Source organism: Symphalangus syndactylus, chromosome 3, assembly GCF_028878055.3.
Source record: "Symphalangus syndactylus isolate Jambi chromosome 3, NHGRI_mSymSyn1-v2.1_pri, whole genome shotgun sequence".
Lineage (NCBI taxonomy): Eukaryota > Metazoa > Chordata > Mammalia > Primates > Hylobatidae > Symphalangus > Symphalangus syndactylus.
In genome coordinates, this window is record NC_072425.2 from 59,248,941 (window position 1) to 59,273,503 (window position 24,563).

At 43.0% G+C, this 24,563-nt stretch overlaps 1 protein-coding gene across 4 annotated transcripts in view; it reads right to left on the reverse strand.

Annotated features, from left to right (window-relative positions):
* NTRK2 (neurotrophic receptor tyrosine kinase 2) overlaps window positions 1–24,563 on the reverse strand; it is a 362,023-nt gene that overhangs the window by 6,456 nt on the left and 331,004 nt on the right. For all 4 annotated transcript variants that reach the window (XM_055272096.2, XM_055272094.2, XM_055272098.2 and 1 more), the window contains one exon: window positions 239–397. In XM_055272096.2, the coding sequence (XP_055128071.1) occupies window positions 239–397 (159 nt within the window). The remainder of the gene's footprint in view (window positions 1–238; window positions 398–24,563) is intronic.

Here is a 24,563-nt window from a genome sequence, read left to right on the forward strand (position 1 = left end):
TCCCATCACCAGAGGAGCAAGGACATATCAGCGAGCACTGTGCTTTGCTTTCTTAGAGTGACTATACTTTGACCATGAAATTTGGAAACATAGCAGGCTACTTGGGAAGTGCTGCCACCAACAAAGCCCCATAAGATCATGTCCTGACATGGTCTTCCAACCCAAAACAAGGCCCCAGCCAATGGATGCCTCTGGGATCTCAGCCCTCTGGAGGGTCTTGGCCAGACCCATTGCACACCTCATTGTTTGACAGCTGGTACCAGGGCTGTTTGCCATAGGTGAAGATCTCCCACAACACGACCCCCAGGCTCCAGACGTCGCTTTCCGTCGTGAATTTCCTGTACATGATGCTCTCTGGAGGCATCCAGCGAATGGGCAGCATTGTGTGGCCACCAACCTGGAGAGAAAGGGATCAACAGGGAGGTATCAGTCACCCCGAAACCAGGTGTGGAAGGGAGCTGCTGGGGGATACTGTTTGCTTTCCTTATTTGCACTTTATAGTTTTAATTGTTTATAAACACGTAGGGATATATGACTTCTTCATAGTCTCAAGCAACAGAGACAGAAGGCAAAGAGTGATCAAAATCATTTAAAAAAATATTATTTGCAAGTCTCTCTCTCAAAACCAGATAGGAGCAGGGATGATGATTAGGTAGATGATCACCTTGGGTAAATAAAACTACACACACATACACACACTTTCTGCTAGGAGGATGACTCAGTCTTCTAATTAACAAGATCACTTTGACCAGGAGAACAAAGAGGGACTCTGCATCCAAAATGACCAACCAGTGACTCTACTTCCTTGGCAAGGCCACAGACTCCTTCTGCTTTCAGGTCTTATGTGTGCATGATGCTGATTCAAACCCCTCCACCATCACTCAGCGATGGGCAGGTCAGGCATTATTATTCTCATTCTACAGATAAGGCAATAAGATTCAGATTGCTTACAGACACAAAAACTCAGGTCTTTGGATTCTAAGCTCAGGACTTTCCTCTATTACAGGGCACTGCTCCTTAGATTATTTACCACAATAGATAAATACTTTTTTTAAATGCCCATTTTAATGAAAACAGACTGGGGCATCAGATCGCAATCGCATTAGTACAGGCAAAGAAAACTTTCTTTGACAAAGTAAAATTGAATATGACTTCCTACTTCATGGAGGAAAGTTAGGAAGCTCATTTCCAGGTTTGTCAGGGATGCCTGATTTCAAACCCATGAAAAGATTTCTGCACAGTAGTCCTGTGGCTGGTGGGTTCTGCTTTTCATCCTGGTAACCCCCCAGCACCACCAGTCTACACAGTGTGCCTGACAGCTGAGAGCAGGTGGGCTCATCCTACAGCAGAAAATTGGACCTCTCTAACAACTCTGGGTCCTGAGTTTATAGAGTAATGGTGCATAGAGTTTCTGCCCAGTTCTAATTCTCAAAATCCAGTTAGTATTTATTAAAGGAAGAAAATAAACTAACAGTGCCTGGAAAATGTTCCCCTACCCCAGAACCCAAGAGGCTGAAGTGTCAGAGATGTCTAACACGCTTGGTGACTCCCAGTGATGTTCTTAGCACTAAAGAAAGCACAACAGTACAAAAGGGGGAGGATATTTTATTTCATTCTTCTCTGTATGACGCATCCAAATTTGACAAATAGGGACAAAAACTTCTGGCTCAGGTGACCCATCTCTACTATTCAGTTTTTAATAAACAAAAAGCTCATAAAGCCTAAGTTGGCTTCCATTGGCATTAGATTTCCTCACTCTTCCTTCAGCAGTGACAGGTCATCAGTGTTCAATGGACAGAGACTTCTCTTATGGTCTTACCTGATGTCTGAAAGTGGTGGCAACAGTCACCCTCAGGGTCGATACTCAAACTGCAATCAGTATGGCACAGATACTGACCAACCAGAAAGGATATGGGTGGTAGACATGGGTGCAGCTATCTCAGCACATTTCTGGTTTGGCAAATACCTGCCCTGTTTATAACTGTGACCCCCAGGTGCCCAGGACTTTGGGAGAGGGAATCTGCTGACATACACAGAGGACCTGTTGTTTCCAGATGCTTGGGAGGACTTGTGGTATGAGGGTAGAATGATCCCACCAGGTCTGGGCAGCCCACGTGGCAACGCCAAGGAGAGGACTGCTTTGGGCCATGCAGGGATGCTGCTGCCACCTTGCAGAGCTTGGCAAATGACCCTTCTGTTTATGTACCAGAAAAGGCTGGGCACTTTGGCACACACATTTTCAAAGATTGTTAACCCCTAGAATAAAGCATCTCTAGTCTTGCCATTCTCTGAAGCCATAATTGGAATGTACCATATAGTTTAGAAAACATCTATACACGTCTGATGTCATTTAATTGTGTGAGCAAACCATAAAGAACTCAGGACTCCTGGTGGCACCTCTAGCCTACAGCTGATGAAATTGCTCCTGGCAATTATGGGACCTTGCCTGGTGGTGCAGATAGGACAGGGGTCTACACATTTTAACAGACCATTTTCATCCACACAGCAAGCATTTTCTGGGGACCTCTTAAGATACAAACATGGCATTGTTCTGTTTACCTAACATGCGAAAAAAAAATGGGTAAGATGAAATCAAAGAGAAAAACAATCCCTTCTGCTATTCATCTTATTTTTAACCTTACCTCTCTCATTTTAACCTTTTTCCTACCTTATAAAGAAGAGCTCATCTCATCATTGTTCATCTCAGCATACTGCTGTGGTGCAACCAGCTCCACTGTGCATTTTGGTGTTGCTGTTCTTTCTCATTAGATAAAATAGAACCCCAGTGGTCGAAGTGGCTTAGAGAAGGGGGAATCTCACAATAAAGACTGAGACCTGGTCTTCTTGTTATGCTGTCCGAGTTGTGTTATTTTAACATCCAGGAAAGGGAAGTATCTGCTAATCTCTTAGAAAGAAGTGTAGAACTTAATAAGAGTGGTGTTCTTTTTTGGGAAGGGATGAATTACTTCTTGCAAAGAGCCTTCCTGCAAGAGCTATTTAGAAGTGTGACACCTTGAATTGTACAGAAATTTTTAAAGCTAAAAGGCTTAAAAGAGTGGGCAAATGCATGGCTCTGAGGGTTTCATCCCAGAGTTACATGGAGAGGGCCTGGTTCTTAGTGAAAAAGACATAATTATTTCTTTTATGAAAATATTGAAATTAGAATCCAGATTTATGATCAATATGTAGTTGGTGTGTGGGAGTAACAAGAGACTGGGATATTATGACCCAGCATGGTGTTCTTTCAGATATCAGTCCCTCGAAATGTTAAAAGCTGGCAACCCCAGAAGTTCCTAGATCAAATATGTCAAATGTACTGTAAATTGCAACCCTCTTCAATTCAAGGAGATCCATCAGGGCCTGAGCCTTATTAAAGTATATGAGGAGTTCGGCAGGAAAGAACAAACTTAACTTTGGTAAATTAAACTATTTGAATGTGTGTTTGTGGGAGAGATAACCATTTACATATGTCTTGAATAAGACAGCTAAAAATACACTTTGAGGTGTGTTAATCTAGCAAGATCTCAGGATTTCCATATCTACCTGGGCATTCACAGCTGCAATGCAGTGGATGACAATAGCTGGTTTCCAATCGCTCACTTACCTGTTTCCTACTTGGGTAACCTGGACTAGTTGCCAAATGTCTCTGTGGCCAAGGTTTAATAATTATATGTAAGTAATAATGTATACCTCCCAATGTTGTTGGGAGGTATTTACTCAAGCAGGCATTTGTGAAAGTGCTTTCTAAGTCTTAAAGTATTAATGCTTTCGAGTTGCGGCTTTCTTCTCTGGAAACTTCACTCTCTTACTTTCTCCAGAAGCAGCCATTCTGGAGACATTAAGAAGAATCATCATATGTCACTCTCCTAAATAAACTCTTCATTTGGCCATAACCAAGTGGCTCCTTTGATAGCAGCACCCACTTTTTTTGGTCATTAGCAATGCAAGATAGAAAACCTGATACTGGTTCTCTATCCTGAATTGCTAATAGCCAAGAAAAAGCTTCTGTTTCCTTTAAAGAAGAGAGAGAGAACAAAAGATTCATGTTTTGATTTACATGTTTTCTCATCTAGTCATTTATTTTCTGCTTGCTGTCTCTTTGGGGCAGATTTTTCACTCTAATTCTTTCAAGAATCCCTTCTGGGATTTCACGCATGCTGTTATAAATAATTCTTTCCTTGTTCAGATGTCAAATGGGTGAGTGGTGGGACAATCTAATAAAAGTTCAGACAGGGTTCACAAGTTTTCTAAGCCTATTTAGTACATTTCTGAACATGTCTTTTGCAACGCTTTCTCAGAATTTTGAAGCATGTCACAAAAGTAGACCCTCCCCCCAAAAAAGTCACTGTTGTTACAAATTACTGTCACATTCTAGTTACAGTCACTTGATGGTTTTTGGACCACACAAACAACACACTGTGCAGCAACAAACACAATGAGACATTTGTTTTGTATCGTACTGCTTGGCAACTTGCCCTCATTCCCTTGCTTAAATATTTGTGAGATGGAATGTGATCCCAGGAATGACACTGGGAGTCGGAATTCCTGCTCTTGGCCTGATATGCTGCGGGGCCTCAGGGGCTCTCCAGTAATTAAGTTGAATGGGGTCTCATGGTCTTCACTAAACTCACCAGGTTGACTTGGTGCAAGATGAGAAGCCCAGCTCACCAGGTTGACTTGGTGCAAGATGAGAAACCCAGTTATCTGGTGAGTTGACTTGGACTTGCAATTTTTGTTTTCCTCAACCCAAGAGACTGGAGTTCTAGTTCTTGTGCTGCTATTAACCAGCTTGAGCAGGTACCCTCAAGTCTGGCTTCTGTCTTTATGGGTAAAATATGAAGAGTTAGGGCAGCTTTTGGTTACTTCCAGCACAAAAACGCCATGGTTCCGGAATCACCCACCACCTCGGTGCCACCATAATCATCCATCAACACTCAGTCTTCACCATTTACAAAGAATTTCTATTCAATTGTCTCACTTGAACCCAATGGTTATGCTCTAGAGCAGACATGGACTTGCCTGGATAGTGCAAGTAATGCCCCTAAAAGTCAGTGAGTTTAAGTAGTTTACCTAAAGCCACATACCAAACCTCTTCCCATTGGACATCCTGTATTCATTAGGATGGACCACTCTGCTTTTCTGCTTTTTCCAGTCTCCACACACACTCTGTGTTCAGCCAGCAAGCTTAGGTGGCTTCCTACCCAGGGCCAAGTTACTCATGCCTCTTAGAAGTTTGATCTTCTTCCCTTTCTCCCTACTTCCCAAAGGTCTCCTTTATAAAGGCAAGCTCAAGTCCCACCACTTCAAGAAAAAACTCTCTCTTCCTGCTGCAGCTCAGGGATGATTCTTGTGCTATTCGTGTAGCTCTGGGAACACAGAAGGAACTCCTTTCTTTGCCTAACCTATCACATGCCTCAAGAGGGATGGACACAAATCAGTTCTTTCTGGTGGGGGATGAGGCAGGGGCTGGTAAGCATACCATGTCTTCGATGGGTTCCCCGTGAGTGCTGCTATTTGGGGGAGGAATTCTCGATGTGTTCCTTGAAAGTGATCAGTCTTCACTACCTTCCCGTCCATTCTCCAGTCATTTCTGTAAACTCTCGATAGAACCAAGCCTTAGATTAGACAGATGGAAACAGTCTCACCTAGTTGATGCTACAAATAAGAAATTCATAACTTCTCAAAATGCAGCCAAAGCTACTGTGGTTCACAAGGAGTATAAAGGCTCTCTAAGTTGTATAAGAAACCCCATGTCTCAGTTTGCCACCTGTACAGTAGACAGGGGGAGTGTCCATGTTGCAGACTTGGAACTATTATGTCTGGGAATTAAGTCTAGGAAGACTTCATTATGTATAACATAAGGGAGTATTTTTCTAAAGATAGTTACTAGTATCACATCTCTTCTGAGGCTGGAGAAAATTAAGAGAGACTAAAGAGGGAAGTTAAACTATGAAAACATAATTTTAAAAACCAGATGACCATAAGGGCTAATCACTGCAACTTGGTTAAACCAGCAAAGCTAATCAGAACAATGTCTGAGGCACAAGGCCACAAAGAAATTCCACAGTGCCTAAAATAAATCAAGTTGAAAAAAAATGGATCCTGTTTTTAAAATACATCAGGAAAAAAAACTGCTCTTTTAGCCCTTTTTATTTATATGACACCTCATAATTTTGATAGTGATATGTAGAGAAAAATAACAACTGCATTCTAGTTAAAATACCCAGGCCTGAACATTATTTAAATCGACCTGTTTGAAAGGTATTTCAAGACAATAAATCCTGAAGAAAATACTAAAAGGCCCTTGGTGTAAATATCTTGCATTAGAAATCAATGATTTTGTATTTAAATCAGAATGGACACATCTAATTGGTTTGACTACAAAGTTTATTTCTTACTCAATAAATTCAAAGTACACACTCTGGTCATTAGGTTGTAAATTGTGAAAAATTTCAGTTGTTTGTGGCTTAATGAACAATTTATTTTTTGAAATTGGAAGACTGGAATTTAGGGAAATGAAGGAATTTGCTGAGCAAGTGTAAACATGAATTGGCGACCAAACGGTATTGAAGACAGCTCTCTATCTCACCACTCTTCATGCTGACAGGCTAGGTTCTTTCCCATGAGTTGTTGTTGTTTGCTATCCTTGGTACAAGTTAACAAGGAATGCACCACTCATTTTCCAGGTATACTGGGAGACGAAAGAGGAAGTGACAAGTTAGCTCTCCCCACTATGTTGGGCTTCTTAGAAAATGCATTTATCATCCTCCTTGTGTCCCCATCTTCTTCCCTTCTATTCTACTGTATCCATTCTTCTCCGTACTGCCCCTCCCTGTCCATTCCTACTTCCCTATGAATCTCCTCTCAAATCTCACTTGTCCAGACCCAGTTCAAATGCCAATGTTGCATTTAGTCTTTTCTCATTTGTTTCTTAATTCCCCAAAGGATCATAACCCACCAAAACTCACTCTCCCTCTGTCATCTGCCTTCTGTGCTTCTGAGAGGCACATTGGTAGACAGGAGCCTTTCTACAGACCCAAAGCAAATGCCTCTCTGGCTTTGAAGCTGCTAGTGATTTAGAGGTGAGTAATGCCAATCTGGGACCTTCTAAACTCAACTAGCAAAGACCAATGTTGCCTGGGAGGCCACTTTCAGCTTGTGGTATTTACTCAGTGAGTCAGTGATAACTTATTTGGAAGCCAAACATTCTAGTCCCTTAGAAACTTGTAGGCCAAAGGGCAAGCCCCATTAAGAGATGATTAGTTGTCAGAAGCTTTTGGTTGCATTAAATATTGAAGGGGCTCCTAGACCTCCTCATCACACCCTACGCTCCATTGCTTTGTTTCAGCAGTTTTTCCTGATGTGTTCCTTAAAAATTCATGAACCTGTAAACTTTAAGGAATAGCTAGACCTTATTTATTTATTTATTTATTACATGTTGCATCTGTAATAGGAGGTTAAAAACAGGGCCTGTAATCCCAGCGCTTTAGGAAGCCAAGGCGGGCAGATCACGAGGTCAGGAGTTAGACCAGCCTGACCAACATGGTGAAACCCCGTCTCTACTAAAAATACAAAAATTAGCCATGGGTGGTGTCACGCACCTGTAATCCCAGTTACTCAGGAGGCTGAAGCAGGAGAATCACTTGAACCCGGGAGGTGGAGGTTGCAGTGAGCCAAGATCGCACCACTGCACTCCAGCCTGGGCAGCAGAGCAAGACTCCATCTCAGAAAAAAAGAAACAATGTCCACAAAATCTTCCCCTTGGAGAAGAACCTGGAGCCATTATGGCCAGACGATGACCACATCCAGGAAAATGAGAATTCTCCTACTACAAAGAGTGATAAGGGGCTTCTAGGCACGTGGCTACTCTATCAGGGGATACTTTGTGGGTAGAAACAGGCTTTTCTGCCTCATCTCTCACTCCTGAATGAACATAGCTCAGGGCAGGTAAGGAGGAGTGCTGGTACCAGCTTCATCTCCCTCTTTTGAGCCCTGGAAATTGATTACTGCCACTCCTGGAACTGCTGTTATTTGCAGCCTAGAACATCTTTCAATCTGGTCACAAACATAAGGTAATGACTTAGTAACTTCAAGGCCAAGTAATTAGTCAAAGAGAAGATGTGCTGGACCTTAATGCTAACAGTATTTTGTCAATTACTTTTTACATCATTAAATAACTATTCTCCCAAAATAAGGCAAATTATCATCTGTTTTGAAGGGACAGGTCACAGAGCTATTATGACTATCTCCTGACACCTGGATTCTAGATAAGGCAAATTCAACACAAAATTTCCATTCAAATTTGATTGTATTTTTTCTACTGTGAAATAATAATAATAATAGAAATGATGATAATACTTATACCTCAGGTTTGCCTACACTTTTTGCTTTTTCATAACATTTCCACAGCTCTTCACTCTAATAATTGTGCCAACTTCAAAATATTGTTGCAAAGAGTAGATATTAGAAAAATGTCTTTCTTCGGAAGAAGCCAGACTCAAAACCCTTAGGTGATTCCTTTTACATGATATTTTAAAAAGACAAAACTATAGAACTGAGAGGAGGGGAGGACTTGCTTTAGTCAGGCACACAGGAAGCCTGAAGATGATGGAAATGTTCTACGTCGTGGTTGTGGTGGCAGTTAAATGACCGTGTTTGCCAAGACTCACAGAACTGTGTACTGAAAAGGGTGAATTATACTATGGGTATATTAAACTTCAGTGAGCCTTCCTTAAAAACAAATAAACAAGCTGGGCACAGTGGCTCACGCCTGTAATCCCAGCACTACAGGAGGCCAAGGCGGGAGGGTCAGGAGGTCAAGAGATGGAGACCATGCTGGCCAACATGGTGAAACCCCGTCTCTAATAAAAATACAAAAATTAGCTGGGTGCAGTGGCGCATGCCTGTAGTCCCAGCTACTCGGGAGGCTGAGGCAGGAGAATCACTTGAACCTGGGAGGCGGAGGTTGCAGTGAGCTGAGATCACGCCCCTGCACTCCAGCCTGGGCGACAGAGTGAGACTGCATCTCAAAATAAAATAAAATAAAATAAAATAAAATAAAATAAAATAAAATAAAATAAAATAAAGCTCTTAGGACAACTCCTGGCACACAGTAATGTACAACAAACCTCAGCTGTTATAGTTATTCTACGTATTTGATTCTCCACTAATCCTGTGGGGTAGGTCAGGCATGTTGGCATGTTCTTTTATCCTAACTTAAAAAGATGAGGAATCTCAAGGGACCAAGCCAAGCGCACACAGCTAGGAGGTAGAGAGTATAGGTCAGGACCATCTCTCCAAAGGCTTAGGCTTGGGCTGCCACAGGAAAGTTCTACAGACCAACAGGAATTTATTTTCTTACAGTTTTAGAGGTTAGAAGTTGAAAGTTAAGGTTCCAGCCAATTTGTTTTCTGGAGAGGGTTCTCTTCCTGCCTAGTAGGTGGTTGCTTTCTTGCTGTGCCCTCACATGGAGGGAAGTCACAGCGAGTGAGAGCGAGAGAGAGCTCTCAGATGCCTCTTCCCATGAGAACGCTAATCTTATCAGATCAGGGACCCACTCTTATGACCTCATTCAACCTTAATATTTCCTCAGAGTCTCCATCTCCAAATAGAGTCATACTGAGGGCTAGGGCTTTGATGTATACATTTTGAGGGGCACAAATATTCAGTTTATAACACTCTCCTTGCTCATCCCTCCCTTCTGATTCTGGCACAGTTCAGGGGAGCAAGAACAGCTCTGAATACTAGGAGGTGGGCAGTTCTGGTCCAGAATCCAAATCTCTGGCCCTTTGTCAGATCCTCATATTCTCAAGTGAAGACCCAACCCTACCACTCCCTTCCCTTCCTGGGTAACTCTTGGTGGCTTCCCTATTACTATCTCATTCTAGAGCTTAGCAAATGGCTAAAACCTGCTGTTGTTCTACAGCAGCCCCGGTCCATTTCCAATGCAAACCTTAGAGCAATCTCTTCCCTCACTCCCCTACACACCCCTTTGCAGTTTCCCTGGGAGTTGGCTAAGGGAGAATGAGGAGACCCTGACACTCCTTACTGAGGTGTATACAGGGGCAGAATGGCTTCCTGGACTCCATGTCACCTCAGGTTACCTCCCACATGGGTTTCATTTTCCCCATGACATGGGGAAGGCCCCCTGCTTGTGTACTGTATATAATTTAAACAGCCAAAGACCCCTAGTTTTAGAAGCGATTGTGATTTCATCTTATTTTGCATTTGGCTCTAACGGGGAGCAAGTAAATCTTCTCTCAGTATAACATTAAGCTTTAATCACACAGAAGTTTTAGAATTACATTTAAATCTAGAAACAATGAATCTTCATTGTAAGAATAAAGTAAAATTAGATAGTAACAACATGTTCTTCCCCTCCTGCTGATAGCCCCGCTCCCCAGTAACTCTTAATCTTCACAGGGAGTTTCCCAAGTGGATCAATGGAAGAATGAAACCCTTAGAAAGTACTAATACACCACGCTGCCTGGTGTGAGGTTATTGTGTTTACACATCACTCAGCAATGGGAAGTTGTGCATTCCAAAGATATACATTTCATCAAGCTGCCTTTTTAAAATGTTCAATGTTACCAAGCTTTTCATGGCCCCCTGAGCATTATGTGTTAAACCCAAGAGACCATCTAATGTTTAGCATTTGAGACAAAAGCATTGCACCCTTTGATGGTGAAAAGTCACGGAGACTACCAAGGTGCTGAGAAAAGGCAACCAGGAAAACGGGATCAATATGTGTGTCATTATCTATGTTATGATGATGGCATTATGCTGGTTTAGGACCAAAACTCCAATGTAAGACTCTTCCTATGTAAGTTACGCAGACAGGCTGATATTCCAGGTAGCTTTTAGAAAAGGATGAATGCAGTGATTTGTCAACATAGCCAGAAAAGCAAAGGCTTCTCTGCATTCCAAACAGCACTCTCCATATCATCTGTGATTGTGGTGATGACTGCTATACTGCATGCATCCTGTCCAGTAAGTAGAGAAAGTAGCTGTCCCACCATCAATCCCAGCTTCTTCATTAATACTGAAGACTGCTGGAATCTACATTCCACCATTAGCCTGAGATGAGGACTTAATACACCAAAACCAGTTAAAAATGAATAAGGTCTTCTTTCCTTTCATCTGGGGAAGTTCATTCTGCTATGGTTACTGATGTCTGCCTTCATGTGAGTGTAACAACAACAGAAAACCACTTTCCCTAGAGAGTTCTAAATGCTAACCTGGCATCATTATGGTTCTAAATGCCAATCTGGCATCATTATGGTTCTTTTCTGCTATCTCTGTGATATATGTAACACATAGCAATTGTGATCTTGGTTTTGAAGGACATAATGATTACTATGATGATTGTGAGAGTTAAGAAATAATATAATAAATTAGCTTTCCCTTACTGAGCATGTACTTTGTGTGCCATGCTCTGAGCTGAAGACATGACCTACATTTAAAGCTCATTTTCCTTATGCCTCTTTAGATATACTTACAGATAAAATATACCCATAAAAAGTGCACATGCTACAAGCAGCAGCTGCTTTGCGATTTTGAAACTGGAACTCAGTTTCTGACCAACTGCTTTTCTCTGCACAGTGGTGAAAAGTGGAAGCTCAGTGTTAGGGAAGTCACTGTAGCATAGCCTTGTGCTTCTCAAACCTTTCCACCAAAGCATCCCAATACTGCAGGAAGAGGTAAACAGTTGAGTGACTGGGGATTAACTGGGACTGTGTCTGGAGCACTAGCCCAGGTGTTTATGGCAAGTCTGGAATTTATTTAAAGTCTTATATTTCATCTTTAACATCGGATACAATGATTGCATTAGACTTCCTAATGCATTTTGAAAAGTAAGTTTATTTTGCGGTTTCATGAGTCTATGGTCCAGACACACCATCTTGGGTCCAAAGGCTACTGGGTCAGACTCCTGTTGGAGAAGTCTGGAAGCAGAAGTGAATGAGCTTTGGAGTCTACAGACGTGGTTTCCTGTTGTAGATCAGCCACTTGCCAACTAGCTGAATGTAAATAAATCACTTGTCTTAGAGTCTGTTCATTGCATCCAAAAAGGGTAAGACCTAGAAGCCTAAATCAAGCCTATAAACTTCCCCAGTAGACTAAAAGTTCTGAAGAGGTGATGTTTCCCTTGGAGAACAGCCCTATGGCTGGGACTTAAGCAAAAGGAAACATTCAGGCGACAGCAGTGAGTAACAGTGAAACCCTTGCCGCAGGATTTGATACAGTCCTGCTCCACTGCACGATCCTGAGGCGCACCATTCATGCTGCGGTCCAGGTACATTCTCCCCCTCCCCCTGGAGTTGTATGACACAGTGAACTACAGTGAAGACTGGGGCTTCTTGTGATTACAACGACTTTCCATGTGACTTTGGGCAAGACATCACCTCCCTTTAAGCCCAGGTTTTTTATTCATAGAATCTGGGACAATGATACTTATTGTGTCTTACCTGTGAGGTTCAAGTGAGATAGTTGACATAAAGTGTGGCCTCAGTGGTAGCAAGAAATCCACATGTGATAAATCACTACTCTTGCTTCTTTGCACATATCTTTATTTCAGTCCATTTCAACACATTCGTGTTTATACAGTCATGCCCCATTGTGGTAGGGACTGTTGGTTGGTGCAAAAGTAATTGCTGTTTTTGCCATGAAAAGTAACGGCAAAACTGCAACTACTTTTGCACCAACCTATAGTTAGTGCTATGTGCACTGTGGGGAAACAAAGTTGAGTTAGATAGAGTTCCTGCCCTCCAGAGCTTGTTCTATGACCATAATGCAAGACAGAATCGATGCCATAGTGGAAATGTGAACAAATGCCTGTGGCTTGTGATAGTCCCAGCACTAATACTGTTTGGCTCACTCCTTAATCTAGCGATGCTGTCAGTTCCCTTCTGCTAACAGGTTGAAAACAGGACACCCAAACATTTGCCATGTGTCCAGAGGATCACGTGGAAGAAGACTGCAAATACTAGCGCATAGAGGGTGGCAGGAGAGAAGGTTCTTCAAAGACATACCCATTCCCTGTCTCAAGGTCCCAGTTCCTTACTGAAGTTTTCTGTGAAGAAGGTGTTGGCCACAATGCCACAACAGAGGCTGCAATGGCTGAGCTTATGTGTAGCTGTGTGGCTAACATCTAACATCTAGCTACCATTTGCTGCAGGCCTACCACGTGCTAGGCATAACCAAGAACTTTATGCCTATTAATTAATGAACCACAGTGAGTCACAAGCCTAGCCAATGTAGGGATAAAGAGGCCATACCAATTAGGGATCCCCATCTGCTACATGTCACAGAGACAGTGGCTTAATCATAAGAGGGGCTTCATTTTTCTCACTTAGTAGAAGTCCTGAAGTATGCAGTCAAGGGCTTGTGGAATACTCTAAGATGTTCTTCCAAGGTTATGCTTCCAAAGACATCTTGAGTCTGTCTACTTCTTTCCACCTCCATTTTGAGAAATCTTCAAGTTCCATCATTCCCTCCTCCCGCTGTCCCCTGGGCTACTGCAACAATCACTCCCCATTTTCCTTCTGACCTTTTTCCAATTCACAGTTAATACAATAGCAAACTCTTCAGTGACTTCCCATTGCCCTTAGGATAAAATTAAAAGTCGTCAGGATGGCTGCTGGTGCCCCGTTTGATCTTAGAGACTTTGCTGGTCTTGTGCTTCTCTGTCCTTTCCTTGCAAGGTCCCCCACATTTTGATCTTCCCTCTCTTTCCTAAACTCCTTTAGCTCTTTCTGATGGCATAGGTCCCTCAAACGTGCTGCTCTTCAATTTTTACCTGGCTAACTTCTACGTGTCCAACAGGACTTAACTTAAATACCATGTTCTTAGGCATCAAAAGCAGGTTCCCTTGTTAGATCATAACGGTAAATCCTTTTCCCTCACAGCCCCAGTCAGCTTAAGGATATCCTTTTTTCTGAGATTACATGTTTGCTATTTCCTCCAGCCTCTAGATTACAACTTCATGGCAGACAGCACAGTCCAGTGCTGGGATTCTCAACAAATATTTGTCAAATGAATGGATTGTATGTGGTTGCCCTAGGGAATAGTCTCAGAGGTGGACAATACTGTATGAAATAAATATGGGAGGAGAACCAGCAGCTAAAACCAGAAAGGCAGCTTCCTGTAAGTGCTGGTGGGGCTACGGGCACATACCCTTTGGAGCCCAGAGGGGTATCCAGAAGGGAAAGGCAAAATGGACAGTAGCTGATCTGCTTTAGAGAAGGACACCCATGTCCTGTTGAAACTGTAAATCAGGAACAAAAACAGACATATGTTGTGTGTAGGATACGTTACCAGGAAAAGCCACTGAAAGCAAAGATGAATGAGCCAAAGTGACCCCTCAGCAGAGGATAGTGTGAGAGGGAGCCGGGAGAAGTCAGTGAGAAGGGAAGTGCTGGGTGCCCTGTCCCCAGGGGTGTCTTTCTTTTCTCCTCCTGTAGTATAGCCTGTTGGCCATCCCACCTTCACTGCATGAAGCCATCCAACTACAGCGGCCTCCTTGTGGCCCCAACAGAATTTCCCCAGGGTGACGAGCCTCAGGATGGCAGTCTGGCTTGGAGGCAGGAGCGGCTCACCTTGAAGCTGCCTTGGCATGGCCACATGTATGCTTAGCATGATGGCAGGGGAGTCCAAGGGGGCCAGCAGAGCTTAATAAAAACAGGTCTAACTTCCCCAAACCAGCCCCCAGCATTGCCACTGCCTCCTGTAGGAGCTCACTCCCACCTCTACCACTATAGTCAGGGCCAGAGTGCTGTGCAGTAACTCATGTCAGGAGAAGCTAAACTTCCCTCTTGCCAAACTCCCTCTCTCTCAATGGACTATTTGCATTACAACAGATAAGAAGAGAAGCTATTACAATATTTTTAGACTTCTTAAACCCTTATTGCAAAAAGTATAGGTTTCTTTTTCCTTAATCATGGAGTTGATATTCATTTGCTTATTTTGATAACATTCACTTCTTCAGCAAAAATATATTGAGCTACCTGCTGCGTGTGAGGCATTGTCGTAGGCACAGGGGTCATGGATGTGAATAAGCTCCATATCCTCATGGAGCTCTCATTTTAGTGGGATGCAAAGGTCATATGTAAATAAACACATACTAGGCACAATAATTTCAGGTGGTGACAAATACTGTGCCAAAATAATAGAGTAAGGGACTGGAAAGAATAGAGGGGTGGTTCTATTTTAGATAGAAAGGTAGGTCAGTCAAGGCTTTTCTTAGTAGGTGATAGCTAAGCAGAGATTTGAATGAAGTAAAATAACAAGACATGCAAACATTGGGAAGAGGTTACATTCCAGGTATTGTGGTCAGCAGGTACAAAAGCCCAGAGCCAGGAACAACTTCTATGTGTTTCAAAAGCAAGCAGTCCAGTGTTACTTGGGGTTATCATCAGTAGGGTTCTGTATAATAAGCACAGCTGCGCTGGGATGTGTGTCTATATCTGTATCTGTATCTACATCTATATTTATGTCTCAGTACCTCTATATTAAAATAATTTGCTACTTCCAGGCAATATTTTAAGGCACATTACATAATATTATGGGGTTTTACAACAAATATACATAGTCCGTGGCCTAGCTGTCATTACCATTTACTAAGTAGGGAAACGAAGACATAGAAATCCAAGACCACTGACAGAATCAGGGTCCAAGATGGTGATGGAAGATGAATGTTTCCAATCCTCTAACCTTGTCTCTTTCTGTTTGATTTCTGCCTTTCATTTTGCATCACTTCCCCAAGTCCACCTGGTGGCATGACCAGCTATGCAAGTCAGCTAAGGCAGTCATCAGCCATGTTTTCTGAGTCTTGTTCAGGAGGAAATCTCTTCCTCTTTGATGCAAAGAATTTGACAATGACATAATTGCACCGTATCAATAACCAATGCTTTCTTTTGCACGAAGTAACAGGTTCTAGGAAACAAAGCAGGTCTGACTGTGTGGGTGTCCTCCACAGTCCCCCAAGGTCCCAGTTCCTCACTAGAAAAGAGAAAACAGCAGCAGAGGGATCCTATTACTGCTAGCTCCTTCAGTGTTTCTCAGAGCTCAAATCTCTAGGATGCTTAGTCATAGCCCCCTTGGGACTTCAGCTTTAGGATTTATGCAAATGGTTTCTGCATGCTTCTCTCAGTCAGTACCTGGGTAGGAGAATCCCTCCAAATTACGTTGTTTTTCCTGATTATTTCCCCAATATTCCACCTGTTATGTGATCACATCATTGCTAAGGTGGTCACCCTTTGACTCCTAAAACAATTTGAGCTGTCTTTGAGGAAGAAAGCTGCCCTTATGGTATCCTGGGAAGAAGAGAGAAGATCTCATAGCCCTGAAGTCCTTAATAATGATCAGCTGGCATTCTTTTTTTGTGTGCATCTTCCTTTCTGCCTCTAAATCCCTTAGTCAACTCCTATGATTATGTTTCTGTGAATTCCCCCCCAAGGTCTATCCTCTACAATCGCACTTCGTTTATACCAAAACATCTATTTATGTGCAGATCATTGGCATTTAGGATACTATATTAACTGGTTAATATCTACTTTAATCCATTTCTTGAAATAGCTTAAATAAAATATATAAAAGTCTTCCAGCACTAGTATCTACTCTCTGAACACAAACTTGGGGATTGTAATTCTCTTTATCCCTGAATTTGTCTTTGGAGATGAAGCCAAGAATACTCCCAAGAATGGCAAGGCTTATACAGAATGAACAAGTGATTGCAAATTAACTGGAAACTATAGAGAAAAGCAGAGATGATTTATTTTCAACTTAAGAACATCAGACTTTGGAACAATATTCCCCCTTTCTAATGGTGGTCTGTCCTCTGCTGGCCCAAGGATTAAATGTCCTCAGATTTCATCCCCCTTTTGAAAAATCCCTGTCCCTCCCTCCCTCCCTCCCTCCCTTCCTTCCTCCCTTCCTTCCTCCCTTCCTTCCTTCCTCCCTTCTTTCCTTCCTCCCTTCCTCCCTTCCTCCCTCCCTTCCTTCCTTCCTCCCTTCCTCCCTTCCTTTCTCTCTCTCTCTCTTCCTCTCTCTCTCTCCTTTCTTTCTCTTCCTCTTTTCTTTCTTTTCTTTCTTTCTTTCTTTCTTTCTTTCTTTCTTTCTTTCTTTCTTTCTTTCCTTTCTTTCTTTTCTTTCTTTCTTTCTTTCTTTCTTTTTCTTTTTCTCTTTCTCTCTTTCTTCTTTCTCCTTAAATAGCACAACCATCACCACCAATCACTCCCGTTTTTGTTCAAGCTAAAACCCTAGAAGTCATCATTCATTCTCTGTTTTCTCTTATCCCCATGTCCAAGCCACCATCAGGTTCTTTCAGTCCTACCTGCAGAACATGTTCTGATTGCACCCCCTTCCCCCCATCTTCACTGTTGCCACCTAGGCCAAGCTGCCACATTCTTTTGCCCAGATCCCCACATTAGCCTCCTAACAGGTATGTCTGCTTTCATTCTTGCTTCCTGTAATCCATTCCCGATACAGCTACTGGAGGATTCTTTTCAAAATGTAAATTGGATCTCATCACTCCCCTGCTTACAGTTCATCAGCACCTTCCACTGTACTTGGAATAAAATCCAAACATTTTAGCAGGACCCCTCTGTTCCTACCTGACACAGGTACAGCTCAGCTCCCTGTCCTCCCTACCTCCATCTCTCCCCCTTGCCTACCACACGGGGCACAATGAAGGCCACGTTGGCCCTCTTTCTCTTCCTTCTTTATTGCACTTAGAATTAGCTACAATTATTATTTGTATTATGTTGCTTGTCTTTTCTGTGTCCCTCCACTAGAACAAGCTTTAATGGTCTTGTTTGCTGCTATAGCTCCAGTACTCAGTATAGTGCTGAGCAGAGGTATAAACAGTTGTTGAAATAGATGAAGGAGTGAAATTTTCACCCTCCAGTGAGCCACGATCCCTCTAGGAAATCTCATCTCTGGAAGAGCCACAATCACTATAGTCCTCACCTTTCCCTTCCTTTCCGTCTGTCATGCTCTCACCCTCCCGGACAGTCCCAGAGACTCAGATCTGCCATTGGGCTTCAACCAGAGGGTGTGTGCTCCTGGGATTCATAACTTGTGGCACTTAGACCTACAAGATAATCTTATAAAAAGGGGTTTTATAATACAGTCATGTGCCACATAATGGTTCAGTCCATGATGCACAGCCCATACAAGGGTGGTCCCATAAGATTATAATACTGTACTTTTACTGTGCCTTTTCTATACTTAGTTATGCAAATACTTCCCTTTGTGTTACAATTGCCAACAGTACTCAGTACAGTACAGTACAGTCCCATGCTACACAGGTTTGTAGCCTAGGAGTGATAGGCCCATGCCACACAGCTTAGGCATGCAGGAGGCTTTACCAGCTAGGTGTATGTAAGTGAACTCTATGATGTTCACACAATGGTGAAATCTTGTAACCATACAGTTCTTGGAACATATTCCTGTCATTAAGCAACACATGACTGTATATACATCCTTATATTTGGGCAAATCACAATATTTATCACATCATATAGCGGACTCTCCTGTCTGTATATCCCACTGAAAATTTCTCAGAGGAGGGACTTTGTTTTGAGCTCTCTGCTATCTCCATGCCTGGGACAGAGTATGGGCTGTAGTAGGTCCTCAATAAATATGTTGAATGAATTAGTACAAATGAACTAATACAAGTAATGAAGTTCTATGATCTTATGGGTAAAACAATTTCCCATGAACTGACCAACGTGCCTCTTTAAAAGATTGCTTCAAAGTTTCAAATAAATGGTAAGCAAATGGATTTTTGAAATATAAGTCAGTTGTCAGAGGGAAAAAAGAAGAAAGAAAGAAGGAAAGGAGAAAGGAGGAAGAAAAAAGAAAAGTAAAGAAAGGAAAGGAAAGGAAGGAAGGAAGGAAGGAAAGAAGGAAGGAAAAAAGAGAAATGGAAAGGAAAGGGAGAAAAAGGGAGGAAAGGGGAGGGAAAAATAAAAAAATAAAAAAGGAAACTACTTCCTTCGCCAAAGTAAATCCAGAACTACCAAGTTTAGCACTAAACTGGTGGAGTCTCCCTAGTGGAGACTCCTGGGTGGGGTATGAGAAAACTGCATTAGAATAGGCCCCTCCACCCTTTTTCTCCTCCCATTTGTTTTTGTCTCACTTTAATTATGACTGCTTCCTCCATGCTGGCCTCCAGGAATGCACTGCATCCCTTTTTAATTATCTCACAAATGAAGCTTTTCATGCTTCACCTTAGCACAGCTCAAGGTGAGCTGAATGGCTTTGCTAAACTCTAAAGGAAAACCATAGGACAATAAACACTAAGGACACAACAAACAGAGAAATATTGTGTTGCACAGAGTCCAGGCTTCTAGTAGGCTCTCTCGGGGCTGATTCACCAAGCTCACTCAGCTCCGTCCCCCAACTGTTTCTCCAACTCAGCAGGCCACCTACTGGAGCCCCTCACCTCCTAGCCTGGCCTGACCTGGCCTGATGTTGGGGGCACCATTTGTAGACAACCCTATCCACCCCCAGAAATGCATTCCTAGACATCTTGAGACCTTCATGGTCAAGACAGGGTGAGAGTCTTCTCTGTTCCTGCTGTCCCTGCCCTACTTGCAGAATGACCATCCTCTTTGCTTCAGGGGTCAGACTTTACCTTTTCATATCCATGTAACCAAACTTGAATAAAACATAATACTGGAGCCATCGCATAACAAGAAGTATATATGCTGATGGCTAGTTCTTTACAGTGTGTATTTAGTAAACCTTTCAGAAGATGAGAGTGTTTATTTTTGAGGAATTTGTGAAAGGCTTTTATCCATTTGCTGAACACTTGAATGGTCACTTCATCACCTCTCTAAATTAAATCAGTGAAGTTGCACCATTATTTTAAAGTGGAAAAAGTGGTTACCCCTGGAGTGAAAAAATTAGGTTCAGCAGAAGAGGAACCCAAACTGAGCATTATAAAGTAAAATGCTGCCAAGAGACACTCCCCCCAGCACCTGGGAAGCTTCTGCATCCACGCATGTGAGCTCACACCAGATGCAAACCTCGAGCCTTCATGGGCCAGGCGTTTCATGATCTTCACTAATGAAAACTCAGTCAGTTAGAACTGGCCTCATTCTGATAGTCATCCTCTTGGGGTCTTCAGAAATTGTCAACAGGCTTGCTTTGCATTTCTATCACCCAGGGCAGTAGGGGGTAAGCTTGTGCTTAACTGGAGGGAAGCAGGCAAAGGTGTGGCTAAAAACCACCTTCCAAGTAATGAGGCAGTACTGCAAGGGGAATAGTGCCTGACTACTAGTAACCAAGGTAAGGTCAAGAACAGGCAGGGGTGAGTATTAGCAGGAAGATTTCCTGTTTGCTGCAATCAGCTCTTCTGTCATGAATGGCCATTAGGTCATTAACTGTTTGAATATTCAGATGAGGACAGCTGTGAAGCCCCCTTCCCTGCACACCTCTGATGCTCTATAATAGGATACTAGGGGGGCATTTTCAATTGTCCCCTCCCTGCCCTATTCAGAAATTCTGGCCTTCAGGTGAGGAAAAAGGAGTTGTGTTTACTACCTGTTCTAGAGAAGGCTCTGTATCAGTCAGGGGCCAGCGCAGCATCTCACAGCTGGATCCAACTTCTGCCCCAATTATGGCACAGGCCCTAGAATGGCCCACTATCTTAGATCCTTCTCCTCTTTCAGTCTGTGCAGGGAAAGAACTGGGAGGAGAGTGAGCAAGAGATATGGAGCGATTGGTCTTTTGATAGAATGTTCCAGAAGACAGGCAATTAACTGCCATCCTTTCTCCCTCTCTCTGCTACCCCATCCCCAACCTGAAACCAAACAAGGCGCTTCAAGGGAATTCCTCATAAAGATTGGGGATGCTGTAAGAAGGGGTGCTGGGACCTCATTGTGCATTTGAGCTTCTGTTTAGACAACAGGCTTGTGTGTACTGCAAAGGGAGCACAAAGGGATGGACAAAGATGGTGGAGCTGAGAGGGCCAGTGGCAGAGATCACTTGCCCATCATCTGAAATGGCAAAGACATGTGAGTCTTTCAAGAATAAGTGGGCACTGTGGAAAGTGTCTACTTTTAGCCTTTTTGTCTGTACTCTGGCTGCCCAAGGGTGACCCATGGAGAAATAGTGACAACAGAAAAGAGAATGACAACTGAGAAGTAACCAGATGTATCTTCTCCATCCTCAGTCCCTCCTCCAGGCCCTAACCAAACAGGAAGAACTAGCACCAGAAGAGGGAGAGGGGAGAATTCCAGGCTGTGACACCAGATGGGGAAGCTTTGAATCTGATGTAAGAATAAAGTTTTAAACTAGACTCAATTGTTTCATAACTAAAACTGAACTGAAAGTCTTGGAATCTACCTGAGATGCGATTAAGTGGTGACCATACTGGCCCCCAAAATGCTGTAATGTGTACCACTACACACCTATCACACCTATTAGAATGGCTAAAATCCAGAACACTGACAACATCAAATGTTGACGAGGATGTGGAGCAACAGGAACTCTCATTTATTACTGGTTGGAATGCAAAATGATACAGCCATTTTGGAAGACAATTTGGCAGTGTCTTACAAAGCTAACATTCTCTTACCATATGACCCAGTAGTCATGCTCCATGGTATTTACCCAAAAGGAATTGAAAACTTATGTCACAAAGAAACTTGCACATGAATGTCTATACCCGCTTTATTCATAATTGCCAAAATTTGGAAGCAGCTAAGATGTCCTTCAGTAGGTGAATGGATAAACTGCAGTACATCTATACCATATAATATTATTTAGAACTAAAAAGATATGAGTTATTAAGCCATGAAAAGACAAGGAGGAACTTTAAATGCCTATTATTAAGTAAAAAGAAGCCAATCTGAAAAGGCTACATAATGTCACATAGTTGGAATCAAGTATGATTCCAATTGCATAACATTCTGGAAAAGCCAGAATGATGGAGACAGTAAAAAAAGATCAGTGGTTTCCAGTGGCTAGGGGATAGGGAAGGATGAATAGGAGACACACAGAGGATTTTTAGGGCAGTGAAACTATTCTGTGTAATACTACAATGCTGGATACATGTCATTATACATTTGTCAAAACCCATAGAAAGTACATCAAGAGTGAACCTTAATGTAGGCTATGGACTCTGGGTGATAATCATGTGTCAGTGCAGGTTCACTGACTGTAACAAATGCACCGCTCTGGTGCAGGATGTTAATAGTGGGGGAGGCTGTACATGTGAGGGGCAGGGGGTATATGTGAACTCCACTTTCTGTTCCACTTTGCTATAAACCTAAAATTGCTCTGAAATTGTTTTTAAGATGTGCTGCAATGAGGACATGGGATGTGACTGTGACTGAGGCTCAGTGTCTTGGGTTCCTCTCTTAGAATGCAAGACAGCTTCCATTCACGCCATTTAAAAATTCAGGAAGGGAGGTAGCCAGCCCTGTCCTCTCCTCGCTGTGCTTTCGCCATCGTTTGCTGGACTGTGGAGGCTGTTCTGTAGAAACCGAGAACCTGAGCAGAGGACATGAAAGTGTGGCTTGGAGGAAACCTACAGGAAACAGTGGGGTGGAAGCTGGCATGGGGAGGTCCACCCACCCTTCCCCAGGGTGGGAGTCAGTGTGGCTGGAAGTCCACTCTCAACAGGAAGCTGTGCTGTGCAGGAGTCTTGGCAATGGACACACAAGGAGGGCTTAGGAAAGTGAATCTAGGGCAGGATCATTCTCACCAAGATGAAATTCAGTTTTACCATGAAATATACACACTATTCTCTTCCACATAGGATTTTTTAAATCTTATTTTAAAAACTCAGATTTTTTCTAGTTTTGATTTTGAGAACTCAAGAGCTAAACTTGCCAAAGAGGATTACAAGGCTGTTCAGTGTATCAGTATAGCAATAGTACTCAGCTAAAATACATTCAAATGGGCAAGAATTAAATATTAGCGTGAAATATCTTTAATTATAATAATTTGTGCCTTAATGGCCCAATATGCTGGTAGTACCATAGCTAAAGATATTAGAATACAATTTTCATCACAAGAGTTCTCTTTTAAAGACTCTTAACAGACAATACAAAAAGAGAGAGGCTTTATTACTTACTGATGGGAAGGAGTCATAATTGAGGACTCTGAGCATCTTATGCATGTTATCACAAGCTTCAAAGGGCCCAGGCAATTGTAAAAGAGAAAACTCTAATTTGGGGCCACCAAAAGTATGTTCAGTGGGAGAGGGATAAAACAGACGCTAAAATGGACTTAACGAGCTGGCTTGGTGTTTAACCTCATCCTCCTATACATATACGTAAGTGACATAAGTGACTGGGTTCTCTTATGCAGGCCAAGGAGAGGGGCTCCAGGAGGCACTAAAGAGTGTGTAGAAGATGCACCAAGAACCTCAAGGTCAGAAGTCAACAGAGAAGAGCCTCTTTAGCTGAGATAAAAGAAGGCTGCATCGGGGATTCCAAAGAAGAGGCTGACAACCTCAACTGCAGAGAAGAGTCCATTTGGGACAACCTTTCACACATTGGTACTTCACTAGAATGACATCCTCTGAGCCTGGACTGCAGAACTGTGTCATGGGTGACACTGTATCATGTGTAAATGAGGTCCTCCCAGTATCAAATTTCTTCTCTTTCCTTAATGGAATCAAATTATAAGACATGAGACTGTTGGCAGGTGGGTGGGCGAGTTTCTCCATGAAGCAGAGCCAGAGGCCAAGGTGTATCTCCTACTAGTTTCCCAAAGAGTGCAATGCCAGACATGCAAGCGTGAGGGATAAGGAGAGTGAGGCAGGGGTGGATTCAACTGGGTGATAAGCAGCACGTGTCTGCACCCCTTTTTCCACTTGGCCATGGAGGCAAAGCATGCATGCCTTTTACAGTCGTTGTAAAGCCGCCTGAGGACAAGGTGTCTATCAGCTCCTGAGTTGCTGTTGATTTCACAGCGCAGGATTTATAGAGAAGAGCTGGTAGCCAGACAGGTAGGTGTAGGGTTGGGCAGGAGCTGGGATTTAGACCTGGGCAGGTGCAGCTAGTGGTAGGGGACTGGCCCAGGGGCAAAGCTGGTCTCTGAGACTGAAAACCATCTCCAGTCCAGGTTGGGGGTCAAGAAGGTAAGTGCCCCTTGAAGTGGGGCAAGAGCAAAAGCAGGAGCTACTGTACCAGCCTCTGTTTGGTATCCATGTGATTGACTGCTTGCTTGGGCCTGGAAAACACTGGGTTCTCAGGAAAGTCTGTTTGATGGGAAGAATAGGGGATCATTTATTTACAGGCTTCTGCCTCCCACTGCTTAAATATCCCAACACTGGATGTTGGCTTCCCAACACTTCCAAGCTGAGCATATACGGGCTTCAGAGGAGTCTGTCTGAGCTTCGTATCTCAGCATCAACAGGGAGGCACCAGGCCATGAGGTGAGAGGTGTGTAAGGCAGGCAAGATGCTGTGCAGTCAGATGGGACCCCACAGAGAGCTGGTTATCACAGCAGGGGCTGGAGCATAGCAAAATGACCAAGGGTATCAAAGCCAAGAGGCTCTGAGGCAGTGGGGGAGAGGCGGCATCTGCTACAGCGAGGGGGTTAAG